This window comes from Condylura cristata, unplaced genomic scaffold, assembly GCF_000260355.1.
Source record: "Condylura cristata isolate star-nosed mole 26May11 unplaced genomic scaffold, ConCri1.0 scaffold00021, whole genome shotgun sequence".
Lineage (NCBI taxonomy): Eukaryota > Metazoa > Chordata > Mammalia > Eulipotyphla > Talpidae > Condylura > Condylura cristata.
The window spans coordinates 27,516,240-27,535,790 of NW_004567122.1; the positions used below are offsets into that span (position 1 = coordinate 27,516,240).

Here is a 19,551-nt window from a genome sequence, read left to right on the forward strand (position 1 = left end):
GCTCTATATCTTCCAAGCCTGCGGTTTATATTTCACCAAGCCATGTCAGCGCTGATATAGTAACCTCCCATTTTTATTGAGCAGTGCACAGTGTAACTGATGGCACCTGCTAGGGCTGATACTTTAAGTGACGGCTCTTCTCAGCTCTGCCTGCTCTCCAAGGACTCTGCATACAAATAGCCGACACAGCTATACCCGAGGTACAAAGTGGGGCTTCTTGGCCCAAGCCCTCAATTATACCCCAGAAAGTCTTCAGCTTTGCTGGTAGGATTCACCTAAGTAGATCTGATTTTCATGTCTGCAAATCTAGAAAATGAGAGAGCTGGAGCACAGTTAGGCTACTTATAGCTTCCATCACTCCCAGGAGAGAAAAACCTGGCCCTTTTGGTTAATCAGGTTTCAATACCATGTTCTTTTTTGGTGCTCAAGTTCCTGTGTTCATACTCAGAATCTGGCAAAGATGACCACCTTCACGCAATCCCTTTTCTGACATGTTACTAAAACTAAAACTGCTTTCCTCGGTAAAATTTTTCTGTTTGTTTTTAAGCTTGGGGAAGAGCGATATCTGATCCTTACAGGGCAAGGACCCATTTCTGGATCTGAGCTAAAAAGAAAGCATTCGCGACAACTGTCCTTGAGGTATCTCCCTAAGCAAAAGCTGGAAGGGGAGGTTTGTATAAGGGCTTACTTCTCAGGCACCGAGAATGGCTTGCTCTTCCCAAGTGAAGACTCATCCTTTCAAAAGGAAGCTTTAGAAATTTCTGATGGGAAATTTCCCAATTATAAATGCCTTCTGAAGCTTTACTGAGAAGATTCAATCTTTGCTAAGCATTGTGAAAGAGTGAAGCCCTCAGGTACGTCCATCCCAGACAGCTTTCAAAGGACAGCCCTCCCTGGCCCTACACACATGCACACACAGGTTCACCACGTCCCCCACTGCACACCGATGTTGCCCCCACACTCGCATCCTGGCCCGAGGCGCAGTCCCTTGAGGTCGCTGACGCCTGGTCTCCCCACTCCCAGTTTCCAGTTCCTCCAAGATGGAGTGCACAGACTTTGTACTTTACCCCGGTACCTTGCTTCCTGCTTAGCACACAACAGAGGCTCAGTAACCGGCTGTGAATGAAAGAATGCAGGGGTACATGGATGAATGAAGCCCTCACTACCTGAAGGCGGAAGTCAACGCTTATGTGGGTATTTTAATACCAGCTGTGCTCAGAAGAAAATCAGAGTCCAGAAAGAGAACCTATTAAAGTGACATCATCACAATCCTATCCAACACTCTGGCTCCAGAACTGAAGCTGCTTCTCAGTGGTAGCCTCAGGCTCCGAGAATTATTAGGTATATTTTCCCCCCGAATCTTGGCATGAATTGCACATATGTACTTGAAGCGCAATCTACCATCATTTTCAGCAGCAGGCTTTGTACCACAGCAGCCACACATGCCGTGACAGGAACTTGGGTGTGATTCACGGCAGGTCCTCACTGTGTCTTAAATAACTCCAGGGAGGATGCTGCTGGTGATTTATGCTGCCCATCAGGACGTTGGCATCATGTCTGCTGGTGTGAGTGGTAAGAGTTCTCTGAGGATCAGGCGTAAGCCCAAGTGTTGAGTGAGCCCTCTCTGCCACAAGCATCTGTTTAGAAACACTGAGGGACTGAAGTAACGAATGAATCATCGATGTCCTCGAAAACCTCCTGGATTAACCTTTTCCAGGAAGTTTCATTTCTAAGGCTCATGGCATCATCTCCAGGCACAGCCTTTTCTATGAATGCAATCTCTGGATCAGCTCTACAAGTCAACCCCAGGTTAGAGTGCTAACCATTTTCTATCTGATGCATTTTTCTCGTTGTTGGTCTTTAAACCAAACCAAAGAACCACTGTACCAGTAAATTCAATTTAAAAAAACAAAACGTATCGGTTTTACACAAAATCTCAGACCGATAACTAATTTGATCAAATAAATTCTATCATCCCATTCAATCTGGCCCCCAAAGTCTATAAAATAATGCAGCTAGCTGTATTATTTTGTGGGAACTCGGCATGCAAAGGACAAATCAGACAGCATTCCCCATGGAACAAATAGCAAGAAATAGCGCCTCCTTTACCTTGGTCAAAGGGCTTGTTGGGATTCCAGTTTCTGAAGTAATCATCCTATAAAAGGAAAAAGAAACAAAACAAAAATCAGTTTTTGGGAAGCCTTCCAGATAACTGCATAAAACCTGCCATTCTCCCCACACCCCTCAAACATGAAAACAGTAACAGCTTAGAAATCTTCCCCCAAACAGTCATTAACAAGCCATCAAAAATGTCAATTGTCTTTTCAGATGCTTGTCATTTAAATAGTATGGATTAAACACTGGGAATGGTAAAAACATTTCAACCTCATATGGAAACAGACTGCTCTTCTCGGTTTGACAGATAAGCCCAGACACCACTAAGTGCAAGGTGTATTTGCTATCAGTTATGCCGCAGGTGCTGCCTGGCTTTCTTGGTGTTTGTAACAGCTGATAATTCAACTGTCAACATTTCTTATACATGGAGATGTGTAACTTGGAAAGCGCAGTACACACCCCCAGCTTTCCAACACTCACCAAAACTAAAAACAGAGGGCCATTTAACTGCCAGAATTAACCACAGGCACACCTTTCACGTAACACCAGGCGAGCTGAGTGCATAAAGATTGCGCAAAGGTTTGCCAGTCTGCTCCATCCACTGGCGCTGCAGCCAGACACCTCGCCTGTGACTGAAATTTCCAGGGTCCCTCACCCACCCAAAGACACACTGGCCTCTCCCCACCTCTGACATCCCTTTCCTTCCCAACAACGTCTGTCTCTTCTTCTGAGGTGCTCAGGCACCGCACTGCCCCCACTCTGACAACAGTTTGCATGGTGAAGAGTCTTCACCCATATACATCAGTCCCCCCAACAACAGTAGGGTCTGTGGCCCCTTTTAAGACCCCAATTGCCTTAAAACGTTTTTTGGCCGGCAGTCCTGATGCTGTAAGCTGTCCATGATGAGGCCCCCATTCCATCTCTTTTCCAGAGAAGCTAATTTACATCAAAGTGCACAATTAGTTGAAATTATTGTCCTACTGCACTTTGTCTATCACAACATGTCCTGTGAATTTTGCTGGTCTGTGTTGTTCAATTACCTGGCTTGGTCAATCCTTGCTGAGTTCACCTAAGCCCTTACACAGATTTTAGGAAACTGGATTTAGAATAAAATCAGAACATATTGCTGATTCCATTTTGCAGAGCATGAATAAACATGAAAGGGCTCCTCTGGATCCCGGGGAGTCTGCATGTACTTATTTTTAACTCTATGGAACTGGCCCGCTTTGTCCTGCCTTTAATTGTGTGGGGTAACTGGCTTTCTCGCCCACTGGTTAGGGAGTCCTGAGGTCTACACCATAAAATTGCACTGAGAAAATTTAAGACCATCCCTCTGCCTCTCTCCATTTCTGACTGCGAATGCAATCCGGATCTTTTGAACTGCATGGCTTGAAACTCAGCGCCAGTATTATTTGATTTCATGTTAAGGGTTGCAAGCAGATGGGGAATTCAGCACCTGATTTTTCAGTTTGATAACTAATGCACTCATAGGCCTAACACAACCAACTTGTCAGCATGCACTGCTGTTCACAAGGGCACGAGAAGAGAAAAGCCAGGATGAACGGATTCTCACCACTGCAGGAAAAACTGAGCCGGACACCTGCCCTGCAGTTGGGCCGGGGTCAATGCCTCCCCCCTCAGAGGGCGGGCATGCTGTAGCGAGGCAATGCTGCAGTCCTGTCGGTTACTTTCTGCTTGAGTATGTTTTCTGATATTTGGAAGTCCTTGGAAACTTAGGCTGTGAATCCACCAGGGAAAGACTGAAGCCAAAGATGAGTTCCTTTACTTTAATTTCACATGTCACATTCTCTTTGATAGCCAAAGAAGGCTTGAGCCGGTCTCGAGAACTGAGTATTCTCTGACAGTTTCAACATACTGAGAACTTGGATGGAGCCTGAAGCATTCTTCTGGACCTTGTCACTTTTTCAAATTAACTGTAATTGCCATTTTTACATATTTTTTAAGGAAAATCCTAGTTTGAAACATAAAGCTTCTAAAGGCAGCTATCTACATTCGAATATGTGAAGCCATTACATATGTAATAATACTGCTTAATTGCTGCCAAAATGAGAAAGCGCCCCTTGAGTGAAAACTCATTACACCAAGTAAGTCCTTTAAAGGGCCCCTTGCCCAGCAGGGCCAAGCAGGAAAGGTAGATGATTCTCTGCAACTGATTGCTCTTGCCCTGCCTTAGGAACGGGGCACGCCAAAGCCAAAAACCAATGAGCCAGGAGAAGATAAAATCATGGGTGTACGTGTTCTGGGCACAGCGGAAAGGGAAACCTCATATTAAGTGCGATGAAGACATGGTGAGCACTCCAGGCACCAGAGGCCCCTTGGAGAGTGGGCACTGAGCACAAGGAGGGGGGCTTCTTAGTGTTTTCTCCCGATTTCTGTGACTGGCTGCAAGGAAGAAAGATGGGAGACAGAAAGGCTGAGCAAGTAGATTTTCTTGCTCCCGGGCAGTAGCTGAGACGGAGCTCCCGAGGGTGGGGTCCGCAGCTACTGCGAATGCTGTAGGAGACAGTGTCTCTAATATAGGCTTTAGGTTCCGAGTATAGAAAGCCGACGCGGCACTGCACACCTGGATGTGATGCCCAGTCATTGTACTATTGCCCGTATATGGGCACACAGGTAGCCACTGTGTTACTGCCCATATCTGGTCTCACACTCAACACAGTCACTGCGACCGAATTCTGACTGAGGGGGCTGGAGCACAGAGATCCTCTGTCCACACTGCACTGCCAGGTCCTGATTGGCCTGAGCTTGTGGACAGTCCAAGCAGGCCAGGCTGTAGTGACCAGCTCTCTCAGCCTCTGCTGGTTTATCTAGTGAGGTGGCAGCCATCCCCATGCGAAGATGCCAGCAATAAAAGAACGCCTGTTCCAGCACTTGACCTCCAGGGAACGTGCTCATCCATGAGTCCTACTTCACAACCAAGGACATGATCACTGCTGGCTCTGCTCCCGGACCAGGCCCAGGGCCCCAGCCCAGCTTTCCCTCTCCCTTATTTTCCACCTAGTAAAATATATGTAGCATCTATTTTACTTTACCGTAAAACAGACCCATGACTTCCTGTGCTGCTGATACTTCTATCCACTTCTACCAGTTACAGTACTATGCAGGTCATGTGCTACACCCCAACACCACAGTTGCATCATTTCAGTGTGTCCCTGCTTCAGGGAGCACCAAGTCCTGTCCAGACTCCAGAAAAAAGCAGAACTTCAAGAAGCCTCATCTCTGCTCCTCTCTGTGGTGCAGTAAAACTGTGGCCTATCAGATGCGGCCTGTGGGGAGGCCTGCGGATGTGCCCATCACGACTGCCTGGACAGTTGTCTGTCAGGGTGGCACTCTCTACTGCTAGTTTTAACATCCAGTGATGAAGTTTTTAAAAATGATTTGCAAGGATCTGAAACACAATTCATTTTTGAAACATACACCTAAGTAGAAAGCTACACATCTAAATACAGTAACTTATTAAACTGAGTCACAATGGTGCATCACAGGCTGAGGCTGGAGCTGGAGGACTCTGCCTGGGGCCTTCCTGGCTACCGACACTGCCTGCTGCAATGATCTCTTACCTCCACCGGGCCAGGCGGAGAACAGACTCCCTCAATTCCAAACAACCCATAGGAGAAAAAAGTCTGCTTCCATTTCACCACACTACCACCTAAATGAAAATCAGTTCAATTTTAGGGACTTTGCAGACCTGAAGCAACCTTTACCTATAAGAATCTCAAACTTGCGTACCCTGACTTCCATCTGAAATATGAAACCCAGGAGGGCAAGATGGAGTCAGTGCTGGAGAGCATCCACGTCGGCATATACAGCGCAGTGAGGAAACGACACATCATTACAGTGTAGGATGCTGAGGAAGGAGGTGACGCTGGTGGCAGAAGAGTCAAAAACTGGGGAAGAGCATGGCCCCAATTACTGTTTTTATCCTCCCCTGGCTGATCAATACAGATAAAACCATACTCCTCCATTTATCTCACTAATTCAATGTCTCCCCCAGCATAAGAATGGGTCCTATGAGTGTTCACAGCCAGGGCCGGTGCAAAAGAATTGTATGATTTTGGAGTTTTTAACTACTTTGGAGATATTCCGGTTTGATAGACATCCATGGGAAGAGAGATCTCTTTAAAATATAGGCAGACATAATGCATATATCATCACATCTAATAGTTATTAGCAAAGCTACAGTATGCTATAGCTAATGTTATATGTTACATATAGTACATACACATATATAACAAGATACATGTTATAGATTTTCTAGATACCAAGGGTAATCAAATGCATAAATAAATATACTATTTAATTACACATGCTTGTATATGTCAAACACTACTCTGCTCTATGATGCATCTTCCAAGAAAGCCTTCAAGTCTCCCACACTCAGAAGGGTGTGACTTGGGTAACTAGACCCAAGATCATCATGGATGACCAAGGTTCCTGCCCTGTTCTGCCACCACTCACTGCCCCAGAACAGCTGGCGCAATTCAGTGCAAATCCTCCCCAGAGACTCGCCTTTTCAAGGTGCTATTTCAGCTCTAAAGTGGACTCTGAGGAAAAGACCAGGTGACAGAATCAAATGGAAACCACTTTTGAAATCCAACTGCTTCGTTCCCACTTATGAAGGTGATGTAATTTATCATAGACCTTACAGCTACAGATACTGCAGATCGAAGACATTTAGCTCACGTGCAACAGATCATTTCTCCTTCATGCATATTTTAGCTAAGTTGTTTGAACCCTGCAGTCTCATCTGAAGATTACCTGAGATAATACATATTACCAGCCTAGAAAATAAGCGGTAGCCTCATTCGTCTCGGCCAGCAGTGAGCAACTGAGACCAGGGCAGAAGGGAGGAAGATGAAGTGAGGGTGGGCAGCATGCTTGATGCTGTGCAGCCCCCTGCAGTAAACACAGAAGGGGAAGCACTGCTCTGAGTCAGGTGCTGAACATGGGTGCAGTGGGAATGAACAGGACTAGCCACGTGCAGCTGAACCCCAGAAAGAGGTCAGGGAGAGCACGCAAACCCCCTCACGAGGGTTCAGTGCAAATTAGCAGTTCAATTAATTTTCACACTACCTAGCTGGAGAGAATAGGAAGAAGCGTTGGGGGTGGCGGTGGGAAGAGCTTTTCTAAAATGAAAACACAAGTCACTGGAAAAGTGTCCGTGTGCCTCTTTCATAATACGGCACTCGGTGATCATTTTTATCGGTGTGCAATGGAAACCCCTACTAATGAAGGGAGGGACGAAACATTCCATTTATTGGGAAAGGTGCTTGCTTCCCACACTACCACCTCAGCCTAGGTATTTCCAGTCTTAGCTCTGGGCATGTAATTCACACTCCCTGACCTGCCCATCCCTAGCCCAGGGCCCTAAGTGAGAATCCTTCTGAATGGATCAGCTTAACCAACTGACCCAGCTTGGGGTGAATTGAAATGCTGCTGCCTTCTCTTCCCTCTACAGATCCCATTGGTAAACCCCCAGGAACAGGGACTGGGAGCTGTGTGCATGAACTCATTTCCAAGTGACATGTGACACCCCACAGGTGGGCCGCAGGACAGGCCTACGTGTACTTTGCCCGGGGCACCACTCAGCGGGACACAGTGATCCTGGGCTGTGCCAAACCTAAGAAAGCTCTGCCAGCCATCACCTCTCCATATCCCCCTGAAGCTCCCGTAATTGCAATGAGGGTGTGTGAGGACAGGTGGCTGTATGTTTATACACAGACTTTAAATCACTTTCTTCCTGGATAGAGCAATTCTTTGATAAATTGGTCTGACATTTGGTATAAAGTCCTGCAGGCCTTAGACAAAATGATTTAGAAAATAACAATGTCAGTTGCTCTGCTCTTTCAATAAATAACCCACCAGTAAAACACAGATAATAACTGACAATCATACTTGTACTGTAACTAATGAGAAAAGATAAAGCAGCAAATGGACTGTTTATATGCATTTGATAAATTGCATCCCCTGGATATACCGATGAAAAATAAATGTGTGCAGTGCTGGTTCACTGAACTAAAACAAATATTTACCACTGAGATTTAGGATGCAGAATGAAATTTACATTTTATTTGGCAACTACTTCCATTCTATGTCTACATACAGTTGAAAAGTTAAAAACCTACCTCAACTTCCTGAGCACGAAAGCATTATAAATGAGAAAAAATAAAAGAAGCACATCAAACAACAGGCAGGAATGTAAACATTTTTGATAATTGCATTAAAATTTCAGATTATCACAACATTACATAGGTATAAGCAGGTATGTGCCCTTGTGTCACCCACCATCAATCCCTCAAAAAGGTTGCATTGTTCACTAGGTTCATAGGAAAGAACATTAGGCTTTCAGGTGAAATACCTGGGTATGGGGGGAGAAATTTCTATGTGTTCTAGTAATTGCGCCATGACTGCAGAACGGCTAATAAAATCACAATGAGATCCAAACAGCCCGTTATGAGTACTGTCTTTGAGAAATTCAAATGAATCATTTCCTGTGACATTGGTCAAAGGTTGCAATTCAATAAAAATCTCCAGATGGGGGCCCTCCCTGGTGGCGCAGCGGGTTAAAGCACAGCACTAAGAAGCTTGAGCCACTTCCGCGTGAGTTCCATCCCCACCCAGGAGGTGACCCACATGGCGGTCAGACCTCTCCTCACCCGCCCGCTGCTCCCCTCAACAGTGTATTTCAGTCCATCTGCCTGTTCTGCTCCCCACTGTCTCTAGTGAATCCTCTCACCAGCCCTGCAACTCTGGCCTGTACCCCAGTTCTGTATACATAAGTAAATTTAAAAATCTTTAAAAAAAAAAATCTCCAGATGACATCAGAAACCAAGAGTGATAGCACTTTTACATTTTGGCATAGAAATCCTTTTAATTCACAGCTGCAAAATAGCTTGAGGAAACCCAAAACTGGATAGTCGTGGCCCACCAAGTTGATTATAGGATCATAACTGCCCATGCGCCCCCCTTTGTTTAGGACTTTGTCCATCCAAGTGCAGATGAAGGGAAGTGACTCACTGACCTGTTCTTTTCTCAAAGAGAAAGACTGAGTCTGACAGTTCCTGTCCAGAACACTGTTCACCTGTGTTTCCCCCCCCCCCCATAGGAATGGACATATGGAACCGCAACCCAACTCCAGCCCAGGCCAGGGCTAGCTCTTCAAACTCAAAACCACTCAACCTTTGACCTCCTGAGCAAAAATTTATTTCACGACTACCAGGCACATGGATTTACTCAAAAAATAAAAGGTGGACGCTTTTATGTTCGACGCCAGAGGTTTCTGGGTGTCCCAGAAACACTGAAAAACAGGCTTTACAGAAATGTTTAAACTTTCAGCAAGGTGAAATTTATGCATTTCAATCTTACCAATTAAACCCAAGTGAAGGGAGGCCGGCTGCACCCGAGAAAAACAATTATGAAATATTTTTAAATGCATGTCGTTTTGTGTGTCTCATGTGTGAAAAGTGGCTTGGGGGCAAATTCCATGAGTGGCCGGCAGGGAGGCCTTTCTCTGCTTGCAGCTCCCATTCTGTGACTGAGCAATGCTGTCTGTGAAGAGGCCAGCACTCTGCCCACAGAGCTGCTGTGCACGCCAGCAAGGCGTTCCGAGCCCTGGCTAGGTGTCATGGGTCATGGGAGTCCATTCAATCTCCAGTGCTGGGTGACTATGCTCTGCTAAGGGGACTGAGTCTGTTCCGAATAGGCAAAAGTCCTGCTTAAGCATCAATTTACTGGCAGAAAACAGATGAACCCTGGAAAGGTTCATCTCACTGAGCAGCAAGCAAGGCCCTTGCCATCTTGTAACGTAAGCCTGTAATTCACAGAAAGTATGATCCTATTGATCTGAGGCCCGGCTTTCTCAAAGCCAACTGGCGCTATCCTCTCCCACCTTACCCACCTCTACCATGGGCTGGGGACCTCTGTACATCCAGATGACACCTTCCATCCGTCTATGCTGCTGCCTACAAGGGGCCCACCACAGGGACTTCCTGCTTGACTGACCACCAGGCAAGTTGTACCCTGGGGTGTGATCACCACATGGATTTGTTACAGTTCTCCAGATGACTCTAACATACAGCTCCATGGGCTAAAGGAAGCCACACACTCAACACAGTAACCAAGAGATGGTCAGGCCCAGACAACAAGCCAGATAGGGCCCCTCGGAGGCCTTCTCCCCCAGTTCCAGAGTCTTTAGTCCATTCTCAGCCAGCACCAAGACATCGCCAGCTGTGTGCACAGGACCTCTGTCTACCAGCTGCTCAGGCAAGAACTCGGGTTCTGACTGGACTCCTCCTCCTCTCCCTTTACCGTTCCGGCAATGATCAGGCACCTGCCTGAAGCACTCATGTCTCCCATTTTCTGCATCCATGCATCCTCTCCCCCTGGCTCAGGCTTCCACAGCCTCCCCTAGGTCACACCACGTGCACTCAGCAAGCTGGGCCGGGTTCTCCTCCACCCTGCTCCCACAGAGAACTTCTGCAGCACCTGCTTAAAGTTGCCAGTCATTCCTCGGGTAGAGCGAGCGACACTCACTGACGGCTCACAGGCCCTAGCAGGGTGCTGCCCTGCTGAGCTTCCGGTCTCTCTAGACTCGTGAGTTTCATTCTAGCCATCAGCAGACTTCACCTTGGTCTGCAACAGCCCTTGCTCTTTCTACACTGCGAAGCTCTGCACATACCACTCCTCCTCTACCTGGAGCACCCTCCCCATCCTCCTCTCGTTAATACTTACTGTCCCTATCAAACCCAGCTCGGACTTGGCCCCCCATGGGCAGCCTCTCCATTCCCACAGTCTCATACCCCATATGGTGTCCCACAGACACCACACTCCAGGTGTCTCTGCTTTGCCGTCTGCAGCCCTGTGTCCCCAGCAGAGCACAGACCTGCCTGGGCGGCAGCAGCAGGACACTCTCCTGCCACCAACCATACAGAACCCAGTCACCAGGCAGGGGACCAGCACCTTCCTCAGGCACTTCAGGGTTCAGCCCAGTGCCTGAGAGGCGACCAGCAGGATTCTACTGAGTGAACAGAGAGGACAACTCAGCCTCTGTGTCTTTTACACACCAGTCTCTTCCCCAGGCTCAAACCTGCAGGCTGTGTGAGTGTGGGTCTCTGAGCAAGATAAACAGGCAAATCCCTTAGAGGCGACTGGAACCACGGCAGCACTGAGCCTGGGACCAGCAGGAATGAATTCAAGAGGTCTGAGAGGGTCCTACCAAGCTGCGCGGGAGGAGGACAGGTGGACTTCTGCCCACATCTCCTGCCCCTGTCACCCTAGGGAACAAGCAAACCTTCGTGACTTGCCTGGGTTGAAATCGGATGTCAGATTCAGGGCCTGCTGTCCAGCTGGAGTTCAAATCAGAAAGTTGAAATCGAATCCAAACACCAAAGTCATAGAACATTAGCAACAGTTATACTGTAATAACAGCAGCTGCCATGTTTTGAGTGGTCAAACGTGGCAGGTGCGGTGCAAACCCCTGTACTGTTCTCTTTAGCACTTCCACTCACCTCTGAGTAGGTGCCAGTGCACCCCCCGACAGAGCTGGGGAACCCAAAGTCTAGAGCGAGGAAATCACTACACAGTGATTCATATAGCTACAGAGCAGCAGAACTAGCGCTTGAATTAAAATTCAGTTTTTCCTGACTCTGGAGACCATGATCTTGCCAGTACCAACCCCTCCTCAGCAGAAGTCCTTGGAGAGAGGACAAGGGGTTGACCACCCTGTGGGAAGTGGACATGGCATCAGCAGGAGATTCCAAGAGCGCAGACCAGATGCCACCCGACAGGTTCTCCTGACCAGTGCTGTCACTCGGAGGGGCATGTCGAGCCTCAGCTTTCCCACTTGTGGGCTGGGGGGTGCAGCCATCCAGCTCCCAGAGGGCATTGTGAGAGCAGGAGCAGCCCAACCACCTGCCGTGCAGCTGGCTCCAGGCAGGCAGGCAGGGCACTTCCCCCTAATGCTGCCCCAAGCGCCCCGAGCTTCAGAATCATAGTCGTGAGCCTTGACCATCAACAGTTTCTGGGAACAGGCCCAAAGAACTGCAGTCCCCTGCCTCTGAGCACTCAGACCCGTCTGCACCAGCACTACCTCGGGACAGATCAAAGTGGAGCGGCCACTGCCACATCGATGCACTGCAGGGAGGAGGTGGGACCGGTCATCACTCTGGCAACCTACTGCCACAGACTTCACATGCAATTTTCATTAGCTGCAGTTGGCATGTTACAGTCCCTCCCTGCCTGTCATTCAGCCTCTGCTCTTGGGAACAGCTGGGAAAGGGAGCAGTGACAGCTCCCTGCACTGTCCATGGGAGAGTCCTAGAGGTAACCTGCCCATCTCCTCTACATCCTGAGGCTGGGACGCCAGCCTGCCAGCGTCAACCCTGGTGACCACAACTCACTGCTACCACCAGCGGCAGGGCTTCCACACAGCAGGGTAGGTGACCTCTCTGAGGTCCAGACTCTGCTAATACAGCCCAGGGCTAGGACAGGACTATAGCCCCTGCACGGGACCCGCTCTCCCAAAGCTGCTAGGCCAGACATGCACTGGATCATGCAGAAGAACCATTTTCTTTTCTAACAGCTAGCATGCAGCTGACTGATCTAACCTTGTCTTCCTCCCCCAGTATTGCCTTAGTAGAGTCAAGAGAGAGTGATGACCAGAAAGCATCCAGCCAGGCCCCCCAATTGAGACCTGCCCCCCAATTGAGACCTGCCCCCCTGGCGCTATGGACAGGCAGATGCCATGTGACAAAGTGGAGCACCCAGGAAGCTATGGCAGAACTGGCAGTGTGTGCACATCCCCCAACAGCAGTCCAGTCCACACTACCAGGGGTCCAGTGTGCTGGCCGACACCAGGCACCACCCCCTCTGGGGGATTCCTAGCCTGGCCATGCTCACTTGGGACCTGGCATGCCCAGAAAGACACAGGGAGACTAAAGTTGAAAAGGAAGCGGGGCGGGGGGTGGGAGGGGAGCAGAGGCTTGAGGACCTCAAAGCCTGATGAAACATCCAGAGGCATCAACATCTACAGGCAGCAAGCAGCCCCCAGGAGTCGACGTCATCTAGGTGGTCATTTCTGAAGCTGGACTCGCTGAGCCTGGGGTGGACTAGAGGCAGTCCAAAGGAAACCAAGGATAGCCGACAAGTTTGCTCTACACATGCCCAGTAATCACTGATGGAGCATCCACTTGGGCTTAGCTGAGAAATAAACAAGGTCAGAGGGACACCCAGCCCTTCTCTCAGGAAGCCCAGTCCTGCCAAGGGAAAGACATGCAGCTGCAATGTGAACAGACAAAATGCAACAGCAGCTGGTAATAAAATCTACAGGAACACAGAAGAGGAAGCACCCACACTCCTCGCCAGGGCGGAATGGAGGTGGGCTTGGGTTGCTACGCACCTCCCCACCCCCGTGAGGAGCACGCAGTGGGGGGGGGGGTGCAGATAGGGCACAGCAGAACGGGCAAGCACAACTAGAATGGGCACACAGTTTTGCTCCAACCTTCCTCAGCTGAGGCAAACAGCAATGACGCCTTGTCCAGTTGAAGCCACCGAGAGAGAAGACAGGAGACCTTGGGTGTTTTTGCTCAGGATTACCAGACATTCGGCCTGCCTTCTGCTTTGCACTAGAGGTCACCATGGCTGGGCACTGGGGAGAGCGCACCCCACACTGGCCTGCAGCCTGCCACGGAGGGAGAAGGGTCGGCTTGCACCCAAGCCCTCCCGACCTCACCTGCGAGGCCCGTACGTGAAGATGAACAGCAGGAACCAGCTCCCCTGTGTGCCTGCCCTTCTCCCGCCCGCAGAGACACGCGGCCAGCTCGCCCCACCTCCCCTTTATCAAGTAACGCGTCCTTCCCACTGACAACGAAGGCCATGTCGTGTGAGCATGTTCTGAGAACTAGGATGCCGAAGGGCCCCTCACCTGCACCCAAGGCTGGGGAGACGATCAACCACCTCTTGCTCTCACTGGGCCTCTGAAACAGCCCACTCTTGTTTGCAGAGGGCAAGGACAGGAAGAGGAGATGAATAACCGGGGTTCCCCTGTACCCATCTTTTAGGCTCAAAAATCCTCCAAGGCAAAATTTGCAGGTGATATCATTTATACCGTAACAAAATACACATGAATAAGGACATATTTATTTCTTTTGGAGGAGCACTTGGTCCCCAAACATCATGTAATACTTCTTATTTATTATTTGTGGGATAACAGGAATGTTAATAACGAAAGTCCCTTCCAGTCCTAAAATTTAATTATTCTAAATATGTCAAATAATAAATCAAATATGCCTGAAAGCTCTATGTAAATTAAATAGGCATAATTTTTATACACTAGCTAGTAATAGAATGTACTGGAATACTCCGAGGTGGACCAAAGCAATAATTTGGTTGTATGCTGATTTTATTTCTGCTTCTAACAGGCACTAGTATGAACACGAACCACAACTACATCCTCACTCTTCAAAAATCCGTTTCCTGTTAAATAGCTTTTGAAAATTCAAGTCAGAGTGTAGTTGGGCTTTTTCATAAGGCCCACCCAGAGCTATTGAGACAACGTCTCTTGAAGAACAACAGCAACAACTGTTTAACCAAATCACCTTCTTGTGAGAGCTGGAGACTCCTAGACAGAGGTCACACAGGAAGAGGTGGGGAGAAAACAGAAACCAAGAAGCAGTCAGGGAAATCAAAGAGGCAAGAGTGATGACGTCATCACCCCCATGCCACACCCCCGGGGGGCCTGAAGGGGAGCAACACCGCCTGCGTGGATGAAGCCGGACCCGTGTGGAGCGGCTTCCGGAGGGCGTCTGTGTCCTGGACATTAAAGCTGACCTTCTCACTGTGCTCATGGTGACATTTTCTAGGTATCTCAACCATGCTTGACTAATGTCAGAAGAAAGGGGTAAAAAATACAGAAAAGGCCACAGAAAAAGCCGAAATGGTAATTGTGGTTGTCAACCAGTGGGGAAATTGAGCCTCCTCTTGCAGCTTTGACCCTTCTGATAACACGGATAGTTCATACATGTGTATATTCGTCCACTTATTCATTATTCATTCCAAGCCCTGTGGGAGGGTGGAAATGAAAGTAGCCCTACCTTCACCTTTACGGTCAGGGAGACGTTAGCCAAGAGGTGCATCCTTTCACACAGTGTCACATGGCACAGTGCACGGCGTTAGGAAACGTGCTCACTGGCAGCTTAGACTGAGACATGTCCCTACCGCCCAGACCCAGGAAGAGTTTCTGGAGCCGTAACCTAGGGAATATCCAGGAGTCCTGATGGCAGGCAGCTTGAACGGGACCACAAACCCTTATAATCAGTCTGCTCTGGACTCGCACACGGGGCCACCACTCACTCATTCCACTTGTCCTGGCATTTCGCTCCTGTACTAAAGAATGAAAGAGCTGGAATAAGCAGAGGGTGACCCCCAGCTCGCTCACTGTCAGACAGCCCAAGGTTCCCGCCAGACCGCCAGGAGCAGGGCCCAAAGCTCACAGCAGAAACCATATATTTACCCACAAGGCCCTGACAGCACTGGCAACGAACCCAAATTGTGGCTCCATTTCATGGAGCATTCAAGACCCAGGTGCCTCATCTCATTTATCAGAGAGACACACAAATCACAGCAGCAGAAAGAGGCGCGGGAGGCACCTCGTCAGGGCTGCCTGCTCGAGTTATCTGGGAACAGTGCCTCATGCGGTCCCTTGGAATTGCCCCTCAAAGGCTCCCACATCCATCTCATGCCTCTCTTTTCACAAAACTCAGCTCCCAACCCAGCTTGGCATGCCCACTTGTGGTTCTGTGTCGCAATCTGAAACACAGCAAGTGCAAAGGCCTCCGGGTAGCTTTGTGACTAGTAAATTCTCTTGACTCTCCACTGCCATTGCCAAAGTGATTCTGGGCAAGCAATTCAGCCTCTGAGAGCTTCAGTTTCCTCATCTGTAAAGTGAGGACAACTGTGGGGACCCCACCCTGCCACCTGGGGTGTGTCAGAGATGCAGTCACACACCATATAACGACTCCTCAGTCTGAGGTCCACGTACGGAGCAGTGGTCCTGAGAGACGGCTCAGGTGGAGAGCAGGCTGGACCAGCAGGCTTTGTGTGGTCAGGCTTCATCTAACAGTGCACTTCCCAGAAGGGAGCCCCATCGCTCCCTGAGCACGGCGGCACGTGCGTGATGCCCAGTGCACAGCTCTGCACCACACATGGTAACCACCATTTCTAATGGACCTCAGCCTGTGACTTCAGCTGCAAGCTGATAACAGAGTTTTTAAGACAGACCACTAGTTTCCTCTGGATTAGTCTATTTGTGATGTCGCCATCCTGACTGAGGAGATTTTTAAGAAATCAACTCTGGGTGATGACTGCTTTGGAAAAGCAGCAGCCTCGGCTCTGTGCAAAACTGTAAATAAAATGCCACTTAAGTAATCATATTACTCACAGCTTAATGCATGTGATCCAGAGCTGCACGCAGGCACGTGTGTGATGGATTTCTCATTATCTGTCGCCTGCCACTGCAGTCCATCCACCCGTCTGCAGGCGCCCTGGCTGGGAACGTCTACATTAGCTCCTGATGGGCCCAGCACTCCTGCTATCAGTGGGAACAGACTCAGCAGCAAGGAGGCGATGCCTTCATAATAAGGTGATAATACAGCCAGACATGTCTGCCTGAGGAAGAGCTGGCAGGTTCTAAGTCAGCCATTAAAGGTCTCTTCCTCAACTCGCAGGGGCTTCCAGAATCACTGGGGTGAGAGGAAATCTCTGGCTTAGTCCTCCCAGCTCCTGCCAGGCGGGGATGGCGCCTCCTCGGAAGTGGAAGCAGAGGGACTGTTGGCTCCTCAGGACTGACTGTCAGACCAAGCGCCAAAGCAGAGCCCGGGCAACAGGGCAGCCTCCTGCCCCAAACGAGGGGCCCTAAAATCCCAGGGTATTCTACGCAACTCCGGTGCCCTGAAAAGTGCCAAGAAACACTGGGATATGTTAGGTCCAAAGATTATTTATGCCCTGGGTAAATGCAGGACTTCCAGAAAAGTGACACTTCAGTCCCAATGCACCCACTAGATCCACTTCTGCCCTACAGATGTGGAGGTTGCTTGTGGCCTAGGCTAGAGCACCCCCAAGGAAGGATATGAGGGTCACTTCTCAATGTTAAGTTCAGACTCACAGAAGCAACCGTGTCCGTGCTCAGGGACAGAGCCCGCCCTCCCCCACAGGTGGCCTGGGTCTACCCTCCTGGCCCATTGGCCACCATGGCCGAGTCCAAGTCGTGAGTCTTCTCCACTACCTGAGATCATCAAAATTTTCTCCTGAAACCTTCCTCCAAGTCGGGTAAAGAGGACAGTGACAGCTCCCAGGCAGCTCACATTCAATACAGGATCCAAGCCTGAGGTGACAAAATCCTACCAGGGAATGCCAACAGAAAGGCAGAGGAGACTTGGGGAGAGGTCCTCCGGAGGCCCTGAATTTATGGTACACCTGTCAGCCCAGATGCAGGTAAGGGTTGAAGGAAGGCAGGTAAGGAGGATGAAGACCTAGGTAATGACAAAAGTCTGCAAATATCTTGAACAGAAAAGAAACAGTGACCAGGAAAATGAACAAGGACTTGCACATATCTAACAGGGAACAAGTGGACACTAGAACCAGGGCCTAGGTCCTAGCAATGGTACCTGCCATTTTCTAAGGGGACATCAAGAGACAGCAACTGGAGCCTGTGCTCAGTCTATCATGGGAAGCAACGAGGTCTAGTGAGCACCTACTGCTGGCCCAGCATCATGCTCCACACTGATCACCCCATAATCACAATGACACTGCAAGGATGGTAGGAGCCCCTACATCTTAGAGGTGAGGAAACTATGGCTCAGAGAGGCCGGGTGCTTGTCCTGCAGGGGACGCTGCAGGAAGGAACAGGGCCGGGACTTGTGCCCAACTCCGTCAGACTGCAGAACCTTGGGTGCTTTCTTCATGTCATAGACGCCCTGTATCCCAACTGGCTGAGAACCCCGCGGAGACGAGACCATCCGCTCCTGAAGGAGGGCTCTGCTGGACCCAGCTCCGACATGAGCCACCAGCGCAGATGCAGAACAGCTACAGGGTGAATCAAAAGTGGAATGTGAAGAAATCATGACTTCTCTAGGCAACTGCCAATTTAATTCTTTGGAAAGGAAAGGCCCACCCTGGAAAAAAACCAAGAAAACTGAGGCCCTAGAGTTAAAATGTGGGTGAGGGAAGCCAGGTTCTGGAAAGAGAGGGGAGAACTGGAATCTCAGGCAACTTTTTAGAGGAGGAGGCAAAAACATGTGCAATTCAGATCTGCATCAGAGCAGGACAGGAGAAAGCCAGACAAAAGAAAGGGGCCTCATGGCGTGGGCAACTTTGTAAAGGTAGAAAAGACATATTTAATAGGCAGTTTTGAGGTGGTTTTCTGTGGGGATATGTGAGATAAGACCTATCCCTTGGTCTCCCACACAGTGTCTTCATGAATTCCATTGAAGTCTCGACCACCTGTGTGCAAGTGACTTCTCTTTGGAGAAGGGTCATGTGTCAAACTGGAGGCAACTTCTGAAGCTAGAAGAGGAAGAGCACTCAGAGACAGGGCAGGAGGTCCTGGGAGCCCCGGGCTGAGGGGACAACTGGTCCCCCACCAGCCTGTGTGGTCACAGTAGATCAGGACAGGTGGACAGAGGATGCAACAGGATCCTGCAACTGCAAAGATAGGCAGGTGGCACAGGCCAGGGTGCTGCGAAGCATTTCACACATTGTGCCACACGGACTTCGGGTACACCGGTCTGCACCTAAATAGTCACCCCCAACTAGACTAATGGACCTCCTCCCGGGAGCTCAGAGACAGCCCACAGCCAGGCGGGATAACTGGTGGTTTCTAAGTGCGGGATAACTGGTGGTTTCTAAGAGCAAACCCACCTTAGTAAAAATCAGATGCAAATTTGATTTGAATCATTGCCTATGTTCCTGCTGCTCCTTGCATTCTTCGTACCACAATTACCCCCGAATGACAGAACTGGAGGAAAATACTGAATAAATGATGAACGTATACTTCACCACAGCTACCAGACCTTTTGTGCTTATTAACACTGTCTCCCTGCTCTTTAAAGGACCATGTTCCTCTTAAATCTCTCACAACTAAAAAATCTACCTGGAAACATAAATTTTCCTCACCACAATATGTACAAGTTTCTGTCACAACAGCAGCAGTTCATTACACCAAGCACTGTGGGTTCTATTTCTCCAAGCAAATAAATAACCAGTTTAAAGGCTGCCTGGAAAAAATGTTTCGCTGATACTCAACTTAAACATGATTATTTATTAGAAATTCTCAGAGGCTACCCACACCTGTGGTACCTCAAAGCACATGACCCACAGCTTTACATGTGGGCACAGGAAAAAGACAAAAACCCTCTTAAAGAC

At 49.1% G+C, this 19,551-nt stretch overlaps 1 protein-coding gene across 2 annotated transcripts in view; it reads right to left on the reverse strand.

The window, feature by feature from the left end:
- The window catches only part of SPOCK1 (sparc/osteonectin, cwcv and kazal-like domains proteoglycan (testican) 1), a 439,606-nt gene that overhangs the window by 236,097 nt on the left and 183,958 nt on the right, over positions 1-19,551 (reverse strand). Inside the window, exons 2-3 of one of the 2 annotated variants that reach the window (XM_012727923.1) lie at positions 8,262-8,270; positions 2,110-2,155 (exon numbers count right to left, since the gene is read on the reverse strand). In XM_012727923.1, the coding sequence (XP_012583377.1) occupies positions 2,110-2,155; positions 8,262-8,270 (55 nt within the window). The remainder of the gene's footprint in view (positions 1-2,109; positions 2,156-8,261; positions 8,271-19,551) is intronic. The other variant, XM_004686754.2, reaches the window with a different exon arrangement.